The sequence below is a fragment of the Callorhinus ursinus genome, unplaced genomic scaffold, assembly GCF_003265705.2.
Source record: "Callorhinus ursinus isolate GAN/ISIS: 27379988/994484 unplaced genomic scaffold, GSC_fseal_2.0 scaffold13, whole genome shotgun sequence".
Classification (NCBI taxonomy): Eukaryota; Metazoa; Chordata; class Mammalia; order Carnivora; family Otariidae; genus Callorhinus; species Callorhinus ursinus.
In genome coordinates, this window is record NW_027397075.1 from 12,484,339 (window position 1) to 12,494,665 (window position 10,327).

General features: G+C 56.2%; 1 protein-coding gene across 6 annotated transcripts; it reads left to right on the forward strand.

Annotated features, from left to right (window-relative positions):
* The first annotated feature begins 774 nt into the window (after positions 1 to 774).
* Positions 775 to 8,851, forward strand: PAM16 (presequence translocase associated motor 16). Of its 6 annotated transcripts, none has more exons than XM_025859110.2 (6): positions 823 to 921; positions 2,053 to 2,148; positions 5,850 to 5,934; positions 6,726 to 6,862; positions 7,265 to 7,330; positions 7,690 to 8,851. In XM_025859110.2, exons 1-6 carry the CDS (start codon positions 919 to 921, stop codon positions 7,771 to 7,773), a joined length of 471 nt encoding a protein of 156 aa, XP_025714895.1. In that variant the 5' UTR covers positions 823 to 918; the 3' UTR covers positions 7,774 to 8,851. The 6 variants fall into 6 exon arrangements, with proteins under 6 accessions (XP_025714896.1, XP_073755694.1, XP_025714895.1 ...); XM_025859109.2 differs by having other exon boundaries at positions 824 to 921; positions 7,786 to 8,851; XM_073899592.1 differs by lacking the exon at positions 823 to 921 and adding an exon at positions 3,582 to 5,617 and having other exon boundaries at positions 1,874 to 2,148; positions 7,786 to 8,851.
* Positions 8,852 to 10,327: the final 1,476 nt, after the last annotated feature.

The following is a 10,327-nucleotide window of genomic DNA, read 5'->3' on the forward strand; positions in this document are numbered from 1 at the left end:
AGTCCTGGGATCGAGTCCTGCATCAGGCTCTTCGCTCACTGGGGAGCCTGCTTCTCCCTCTGCCTCTGCCATTCCTTCCCCTCACTTGTGCTTTCTGGCTCTCTCTGTCAAATAAATAAAAGCTTAAAAAAAGAACAGACAAAGCCATAGGACAGGACAAAGCTTAGTGGTCACCAGGAGCTGGGGGAGGGGCAGTGATTGTTAATGGGTAGGGATGTTTTGGGGCGGTGATGAAAATGTTCTGGTGTTCTAGTGGTGGTGGTTGCACAGCTGTGAATACACTAAAAAGCACTGCACTTTAAAATAGTGAACTTTATCTCAAAGCCGTTACTAAAACACAAAAGAATGCAGGACATGTTGCAGCGTTGGTAGGGGAGCGGGGTGGGCTTCACTGAGAAGGTGACACTTGAGCAAGAACTTGGAGGAGAGAGTGAGATCTTCCCAGGCAGAAGGAACCTAGAAGGAAACCTGTTTTGAGGTTTCCTGTTTTCTTATATATTTGTGAGACTTTGGCATCCTACTCATGTTCGTGGGGTGTTGTAGGTTTATTACCTATCTTTTAGTACCAAATATTTTGGCAAAATGAAGGGAAGAAATTGCCCCGCATTTGACAGATGTATTTATGCTGCTGCATCTAGCGCAGCAGGATAAACGTGAGGGATACCTTGGGTCCTGGGACCGCCCATCGCCCGCCCCCGGTCGTCTTCTGAGCCGGAGACCGAGGCCGACTCCGCCTCTGACTCCGCCCACTGACTACATCACCACATACCCCCCGCCCCCTGGAGGGAACAGTGCGCATGCCTAGCGCGGCGTCACGCACGCGCTCTCTCCCTTGACCTCTGACCCGCCGGCCGCCCTTGAGTTGGAGCCGCGGGGCCAGGAAGCCGGAGCCCGCGACTCCGGGGCGGAACGACCACCATGGTGAGCCCCGGGTAGGGTGCTGCTCGGGGGGGGCGGGGAAGGGAGTCCGTTTCGGGGCCGGGGCGGCGAGCTCCGGCCGGGCTGTGGGCGCCGCGCACCAGCTGCGTGCCCGGCGGGAACCGGGGTCCTGGGGCGTCGCGCCGGGAGGACTTCGGCGGGCGCTTTCGGCCCCGGGGCCACGGAGAGCCGCTTGACCGGAAGGCAGGGCAGGCGTAGCCGGCCGGAAAATACCCAGCAGAGGCGGTCGCCATGTGCGCACAGCCCCCGCGGGAGGCCAGGTCCGGCCCGGGAGCCCCTGCGCGGGCCCGCAGCTAGTTGATGGTGTCGCTTGTTATTGTCCGTTTTGAAAGCTGACGAAACGGGCTCCGAGACTTTGCCAAGGAAGTGGCACACCTGGGGCTTGACCAGGCCCCGCGACACCGAAAGCTGAGCGTTTCTGCGGTACCATTGGCACCTGGAGCCCATCCACAGACCTGGGCCACACTGGCTGCGACATGTCACCTGGGGACCTTTTAAAAAAATGCAGTGTCCTGAGCTCTATCCCCGGAGGTTCTAGAAGTTCCCCCAAGTGATTGAGGCAGTCGGTTTGGGGAGCCACTTCTTAACCAATGATAAGGATAACTTAACAACTTGCAAGTGCCAGGCCCTGAGCTGAGGGCTTAGTGGATTCTCTCACTTAATGCTTATGAAATTAGTACTGTCCTTGTCCCCATTTCACTGAGAAGGACCCTGAATTTGAGGGAGTTTGATTCCTTCAGGGTCACTTCAGCTGTTTCAGAGACGAGTTGAGTCCGGTCGCTGCCGTTTTTCTGAGGACCTACAACGAACCCTTGAACCGGGTCCCTCTCATGTGTAACTCTGAGCTACCCTCAAGAGCCAAGTAAAATGTTGCTCTGGAGGAGTTTGTATCCTAAAGGAAGAATCGGGCAAGTCTGTAAAGTACGACAGCATATTAATAGGAAAAGATAGTGTTCTGGAAAGGTTTCACTGGGGTGGGGAGCGGTACCGTTTTGAAGGATGTTGGGTTTTGACAGAGCATCAGAGTAGTAGGGAGGACATTCAAGGTTAATGGGTATTGTTTCGGGGGGTGATGAAAACGTTCTGGAACTAGTAATATTCTGTACTTTTTAGTGTATTTACAGAGTTTGTGAATACGCTAAAATCATTGAATACTTGAGAAGAGTGACCTGTATGGTGTGTGAATTGGGAGACATTGGGGTAAAACAGGTAAGAGAGCTAGCTGATTTAGAAGTAGATGATAGGGCCGCAGGGCAGAGAGAGGTGAGGGGAGAGAAAAGCAGAGAAGTTGTTTGTAGCCACAGAGCTGAGAATGTCCGGCCGAGAAGTGGACTGATTTTGCAGGCAGTGGAGAGTTGTGTGTGTTGGGGGATGGCCGAAGCACTCCAGCAGAGGGAGCGGTAGCAACAGGAATTTGGAAACCCTGTCTGGGGGCATAGAGTTTTTGCGGATGGTGACCTGGTTATCACATTCATTCAAATACCAGTTGGGCTGCTGTGCCAGCCATAGGCGGGGCCCCCAGGCATACCATGGTCCTGACTGCCCTCCTGCCTAGTTGTGATGCCAACGGCGGTTTGCAGGGGCTCTGGGTCAACAAAGCCCCCCTCCCATCTCAGTGCCTCCTTGAGAAGGGGGTTAGTCTCAGTGGCAGTCTCTGCCCACCGACCGAAGAGCCTGGAACTGGGCTTTGAAGGGAACATTGCACATGGTTCTGTCTGAAAGCAGTTTTCTTTCTTGATGTGCTTAACATGAGATAAGCCACGTTCCTGAGTGTCCCCTAATGCTTGCCTGTGCTCTTCTGCCCCAGCTGCAGAGCTTTGGTCCTCAGATGAGAAACCATGTGTGTCATCCACAGTGGGTCCCCGGCTTGCCGGCCTGTGGCTCTGACCTCTGCTCCTTGACTGGCAGCTTGGCCTGCGTTGGATGCCGTTGTTCTTGTCCAGAGTCTTCAGGCCCAAGTGTCAGTCAGTGGACTATGGGATGTTTTGGGACTTTCTAGGACAGGCCTTAGCCAGTGGCTGTCTTCATCACTTCTTGTCACTGGCAGAACTCTGAGCATGGCTGATCCACAGCTGGCACTGGGTACTGAATAGGTGGATGATCTCTAGACAAGCAGGAACTGGTCCAGAAGCAAAGACAGCTGTTGGACCACTTTGAACCTGCTGCTGACTGCCAGTTGGTTTTATGTGGATTGCCTCCTGAGGACTTTGCAGCCCCCCAAGAGGAAGATACTGTTTTCCCCATTTTGCAGATAAGAAAAGTGAGGTTTAGAGAGGTTGAGTAATTTGCCCAGGGCCACACAGCTAACAAGAAGACAAGCCAGGAGTCCAGGTTATAGCTCCAAAGCAGCCCTCTCCCTCCTCTTCCACACTGCTTCTCACTGCCCTTGGCATGTCACCTGGCTTTTTGCAGGCTTCTCCCCTGAGGAATCAGCAGATATGTCAAATGAGTTGCCTTATTGGGAAAAGCTCTGTTACTCCATAGTGTCTGACCGTTGTCAAGCTTTGTGAAACAAAGACGAGTAATAAATGAAAAGCAACATTTATTGAGCACCTACTGTATCATCAGGTTCTGGGCCGGGCATTTTGCAAGCATTATCTAATCGAATCCCTGACAGCCCTATTGTTGGCCACATTTCACAGGTGAGGGAACAGGCTGAGGGAACCTGAGAGCTTGTGCCAGGCACGCAGCTGGGATTCGCACACAGTTGATCCCAAAGCTTGTCTGTATGACCACACGCCACACTTCCTCCCCTGGAGAGGCCTCCGAAAGGAACCTTTGTGGACCAGCCAGGCAGCGCCCTTGGCCATCCGGGGTGGCCTTTGAAACCGCAGGCTACTCCAGCCTATGGGGCAGCCATGGAGCTCTGGCGGCAGGAATGACAGGCCACCAGGCCACGGTGGTTTGAAGCCTGCAGCAGTGGCTGGGGGTGCTGCGCAGTTGCATTCTCTGTTCTTAACGTTCATTACTGAGCAGCAGCCAGCACTGCTGAGAAGTCTGTGGGCAGTAAGGGCAGAGCAGTGGGGCCACCCTCGGGTGTGTGGCAGGCAGATGCACGGATGGTCTGAGGCCCGAAGGGTGTGCAGGCCCACGGAACCCTCTGAAGTCACCTACTGGTCTTTGAGCCTCTCCGTACCTCACACAGGACCAGCACCCCATTTGGGAACCTCCTGTCCCACTTGGGAGGGGCTTTGGGGGCGGAGGGGGAAGTTGGGCAACTTCCCAACCTGCAGTGCATCCATTATTTGTCTTGACACCCACAGTACAGCTGGCTGCAGCCCTGCCCCCTCCCTTTGATCACTGGGGCGAGTCTTCGCTGAGCTTTGCTTTCTGGTGTGAAATCCAGGACTTAATGAAATTTCTACTTACTTGTGAAATCCAAACCCACTTCCATTTATTAATTACTGCTAATGTCCCAGAACAAACATCCCACCCTGCCCGTGAGGGCAGGTTCATTGGAAGACAAACCAGGCCAGTTCTGGAGTCCAGATTCCACTGCAATCTGACGAGCCCTTCTTTGGCCTCTGGGTTGTGTCCTTGATCCTTGTCAGGTTGCTCAGTTGCCCTCCCTGCAGGATCCTATGTGGGGTGGGCAGCCTGGAGATGCCATGGCTAATAGCACCGATTTGGAATTTCCTGCCCACCTTCCCCTTGAGTACTAGACCTGTCCTCAGGCTGATCATTAAACCTCCCTGTGCCTCGGTGTCTTGAGTTTTTGGGTTAAATGGCCCAGTAACTAGAATGTGATTGGCACAGTGACTGGCACCCAGGCTCAGTTGATACTTATTGACTGACGGAACATCTAACAACAAACAAGGGCAAAGAAGAGAAAGGGAAACCGCTGGGTTGTGCCTGTAAGCAGTGTCGACCTGCAGTGAGTGCTCTCCAGGTCCTCTGCACACCCTCTTTTGTACCATTGCACGCACCGAGCCATTTCCTGTGCTGTCTGTATGTAATCTCTGTTCCCAATCGGGTCTGTACAGTTTCCTATCTCAGCCACCTTCTCAGTCTTATCTCTAATGACTTTACAAGTCCCCTGTGCTTTTGGCTGCTCCCAGGACAACCTTTACACTTTGTCCTGTTGGACTCGCCGTGGTCCCTGTGCCTAGAAAGCCCCAGGACTCCCATTGTGATTCTGCCTGCCCTCAAAATCCAGCCCAGTAGAAATCTCTTTTCCCAGAGTTTCCATCTCATACTGAGGCTTCCCTCCATTGCCTTTCTTCACTCCTGGGCATGCTTCATGAGACTCTCTGTCCCTCCGTGGTGCATTGAACCACGCCATCTCTAGGTAGAAAACTGCTGCGCCACTGTAGACGCTTTCCCTGCTGGGCTGGGTCAGTGTGAGAAGCTCTGAGGGCATGGCTGGCTTCTGTATATCCTTGTAGGCCGGGTGCTGAGCAGAGCTTAGCTGACTGCATGTGTTTGAACCAGTGGAGGAACTGGTGGCCAGTCCTCTCCCTCAGCAGTTGGCCCTTGGTACCTTTGTCTGAATGACCCTCTCCTGGGCTTTTTGCTGCCTAAAGGTGGAGAGTCTTGTTCACTTCTGTTGTGTTGATTGGAATGGTGGTGAATAATCTTGGGAGAACTGAGGTGGCTCCAGGCTACCTGAGTTTCCCTGCTGGTTGAAGAAAGCTGGGAGCCGCCAATCTCAGAAGCACAGAAGGCCTGGGATGGCAGGGTGAGTTAATGGTCTGGGACCAGCCCCTGGTCCTGGATCTAGGCCATAGTATTGCTTCTGAAGCCACCCAGAGCAGAGGTTCTTTATCAGGATACTTTGGAAGGAGCTGCCTGTGCCTGCTGTTTGTGCTTCATTATTCATTACCTCAGAGACCTAGCCACTTGGCAGCCTTCTCCAGGGTCCCATCTCTGGAGAATGCAGCCTGCTAACCAGGTACCTGCTTTGTCCACAGGCCAAATACCTGGCCCAGATTATTGTGATGGGGGTGCAGGTGGTGGGCAGGGCCTTTGCCCGGGCCCTGCGGCAGGAGTTTGCAGGTAAGCCTGAGCCCCTGGCTCCCCCTGGGCTGGGGGTTCCTTTCCTACCTATGGCCGTTCACCTTGGGCCCATAGTGAATGCAGGGACCCTCTGGCAGCCTGGGGCATTTCCGGGGGTGAGGGACATTGTTGGACTTTGGGACATTCTCATGAAAGGGAAACTGGTTGACATGAACAGGGAGGCGGGAGTTGGCAGGCTGGTTCACCTGGCCACCTGTTTTCTTAAATAAAGTTTTAGTGGAACACAGCCATACCCTCTGGTTGCTTACAAGGCAGAGTCAAGTAATTACAACACAGACTTCAATTTTTCTGCAGAGCCTAAAATACTTACTCTTTGACCTTTAAGAAAAAGCTTAATGGCTACTGATTCTAGGGCCATTGAAAGGGAAGAGGTCACCCAAACCACCTGCTTTGTGGCCTAGGTAGCTGGTGGGCAGCCAGGTCTCAACTGAGCTGTTACTGCCTCTTCCTACCTGCAGCTTCATCCTACTTCCCATTGTAGCCTCAAGCTCCCCAACTTGCTGTCACTTGGGATGAGGGGGTAGGGGAGAGAAGAGGGACATCTCATGGTCTTGGGGACCAGAACCTGCCCCTTCCTCCAGTGGGGTCAGTCCTCACTTCATATGTTCCCCATCCAGTCCCCAAAAAAACCCACTCCTGGAGAAGGGATGCTCCCTGGTCCCTGCACCTATCTTCTCCCATGCACCTGGTGGGCTGAGCTGCCCACGTGGAAGGCCCAGGGGAACCTTTGGGCCGCTGAGGGCTGAGCATTCACCCCGGTATCCATACAGCCAGCCGGGCAGCAGCTGATGCTCGAGGACGTGCTGGACACCAGTCTGCAGCTGCCTCCAACCTGTCTGGCCTCAGCCTCCAGGAGGCCCAGCAGATTCTCAATGTCTCCAAGCTGAGCCCCGAGGAGATCCAGAAGGTGAGACTACCAGGCTGGCACTCTAAGACCGGTCTTGCTTGGGCAGACCAGAATGGCAGGCTGAGGGGTCAGGCCACCAGGATCAGGAGGAGTGAGGGTGGCCTGGCGGAAAGAGGCAGATGTGGAGGCTGTGGCTGCACCCAGCTTGGACTCCTAAGTTGCAGGAGCTTCTTGTTTCTAGGCCCGAGGCAAGCAGTGGCAGAGACAGAGCCCCTTCCTCCCGTGGGCACCTGTCCACTTCTCTGTCCTTGAGCAGTGATAGTGGCTTCCGGGGTTGCATAGTGGGACACACGGGGCATCAGGGTTGAACCCTTTGGCTTTCCTTCTTTGTCATTTCCTAGCTTCCCCTGCCTCTGTAACCCCGAGACCGCACACCCTCTCACCGTCTCCCCTCCCCTGCAGAACTATGAACACCTATTCAAGGTGAACGATAAATCCGTGGGTGGCTCCTTCTACCTGCAGTCCAAGGTGAGTGCTCTTTGATGCTGGGGGGGGGGGCAAGCCAAGGCGCCTCTTCTCACTGGGGATCCTTCATTCCTAGGCAGTTAGGACTTGGCAGGCAGGAAGGTGTGCCGGGCCCTTCCTTGGTGCCCCAGCCTCAGGGAGGCCCCCCTAAACTGCCACTCCTTCCAGCTGCCTCAGCTCTACAGGACCTGACTGATTGGACTGAATTGGCTTGGGCCCCATGTCACCCTGGACAGTGGCCCTCCCAGCAGCCATGGCTCTGAGGGAACAGGACCACTAGCTGGTGGACAGTGTGGTGTGCCTGGGCCTTGTCCCCCTGGGAATGCTGGACACTGGTAAAGGGGGCACTTCTGTTTCCCAAGCTGTTAGCTCAGACCTGCCCACTGCCGTGCGGAGCCTGGGAAGAGCAGAGGGCCATCCCACTCAACTGCCCTGCCTGGTTCTAACTCCGTCCCCAGGTGGTCCGAGCCTGGGAGCGCCTGCAGGAGGAGCTCAGGATCCAGGCCCAGGAGAACAGAGAGAAGGAACAGATGCCCAAAACGTGACCACTCAGCTCGTCCTACTGCACCCTGCCCACCTCCTCTTAATTTATAGTTTGGTAATAAATGTCTTTTCCGCATTTCTCAGTGCACACATCCAGCTTCCAGCAGGCAGGCTGCTCTTCCTGCCAGCGGGGAGAGGGAGGCAGCGGCACTGCATCCCTGTTAACGCGCCCTTGATACCCCGCAGGGCTGGGGGTGGGTGAGGTTGGCCAGGAGCCAGCCAGTCCAGCCCTGCCCGCTGAGCTGCCCCGGACCGGCTCACGGCCCCCACACCAGGCCCCTCCTGCAGTCTCACTGTCCTCAGGTTTTCCTCACCCTTCCCACCGGGTACAGAGCCCTGCGCCCCGGCTCTGCCGCAGGCCGCCTTTCCCCTAGCATCTCTGGAATCTGGATGGAATGCTCCAGTGCGGCTGGGAAAGAGAAGCCTTTGCCAGACTCTTGTTGGACCGAGGCCAGGGAGTTGTGTCTCCCCCAGAGCGGAGGCACTCACCAAAGTCACAGCAGGTAGTGGCAAGGTGAGGACCTGAACCCATGATGCTTCGTCCAGAATCTTCCATCTCTGGCCCCTCAGCACCCTGCCCCCTCCTAGCAGCAGACCTGGCAGTTGTGGCAGCCTCTGGGTTGGAAGGAAGCCCCGGAACGGGGCTTCTGAGTGCCGCATTCTGGGGGTGGGCAACCCATACCAGGCACAGGACAGTTGGGGCTCTCGAGCAGGGCGGCCCCACTCATGGCACAGCCAAGACAGAAACCATCTTTGCAACTCATTTTATTGTTTCTTTATAAACTTCCTCTCACATGGAGGAATATATTGTTATAGTCATTAGCTTATCTCTTTTTTTTTCTTTTTTAAACTCTATGCTAACAGCAATGGAGCCAAGAGGAGGAAAAACATAAGCTACGATAGAAAGGCACTTAGAACCTGTTAAAATACTGATATCCTGGAATGTGCAACAACAAACCCACAACAACAACACATACACCAGCCCTTCCGAGCTTGGTCTATCACCGAGTCACATGCTGAGCTAATGTCGCCTTCCAGTGCCCTGTTCCTCTGCTCCCTGGGCTTGAGTCTCAGAGCCCTCACCCCCCAGCTGGGGACTTAAGGCCTGGGTCCTGGGTGGGGCCCAAAGAAAGGAGACCAGCTCCTTCCTGCTCTGCTCACAGCCCCTTCAAGGGGCAGAGCCAGCACTGCCAGGCTCTGTCGGGGCAGGCCCGGGCAGGGTGACCCCTCTAGGACAGAGGGGCAGTCCAGGCAACAGTGAAGGCTGCAGGGCTGCTGACGACCCCACTGCTGGCCTGCAGCTCCCTGTTCTACAGCAGGGGAAATGGAGTGCTTGGTCGTGTGGCCAAGGCGCCAGGAGTCCCGACTGCGGGGGCCAGCACCTCCCAGATGGCACCGGGCCACCTCCAGGGAGGGAACAGTGAGGGCTCAGGGTGAGGGGAAGCATAATGCTGTGGTCCCAGGGCCTGGTGGAACCGGGCAGTGGGTGGTGGGGCACGTGGACACCGGCATCCTTAGCTTATTCCGGCCCGTGCCACGGGGGAGGTGGCGGGCAGGGGTCGGGACGCTCGAGGACAGGCTCAGCAGAGAAAACCAAAGCAGACAGCCGTGTCGTAAACCCAGGCTCCTTCCTCCAGCTTCCCCTTCCCAGGGAGAGGGCTTGGGCCCTTCCATGGCCATCGTTGTTTGCTTCAACCCCCAAGCCCAGGGCTTTCAGTCCATGGCCTCTGGAAAGCTCCCATGCCCAGCACTGGCCTGGAGCCCTCCCTCCCCTGTGTGCTGGCTGTGACTTGGCACCCCCAGAATGGGAGCTGTGTCCCAGCCTGGGGTTGTCCCCAGCCAGCCTCCCACCTCCTGACACCCTGCAAGCCACCACAGTCCCTTGTGCAGTGGCACCGCCCCAGGCCAGGCCCTGCCCCACCTGTTCCCTGAACCAAGTGAGGGCCCAGGGTCCTGGCATCTCCCCTCCTCACTCAGGGCTCCACTGCCCACACTCCCAGGGCTCCCTGAAAATAGAGGGAGAAGGCCCAGCAGCGAAGGGGCAGGTGAGTGGTCACAGTCCCCTCACTTGGGAGAGCATCCGGCCCAGAGAGGGGGCTGACCCTCAGGTAGTGCTGGCTGTTTTTGGACGGGCTAGTGGCAGGGGGGGCAGCTGGCAGAGCGGGCCTCCCTCTCTTGAGTTTGGAGGCACCTTGTCATAGGGATAAGGTGGCTTCTTCCTGTGGCTTTGCCTGCGTCTGTCTTGCTCTCCCTCTGGAGGGTGGGCCAGAGGGAAAGGGGTCCAAGAAGCCCCCAGAGTAGGGGCCCAGAGAGGCTAGGCAGGACGGGGACATGGCTGGCAGGTGGGCAAGGCAGGGAGGGAGGGCGCCCTACCCAGGCTGGCGACTGGTTGAGGGAGGCACAGGGGGCTAGGTGGAGGACAGGGCAGGGGGAGGGCCAGAGGTGAGTGAGGCCTCA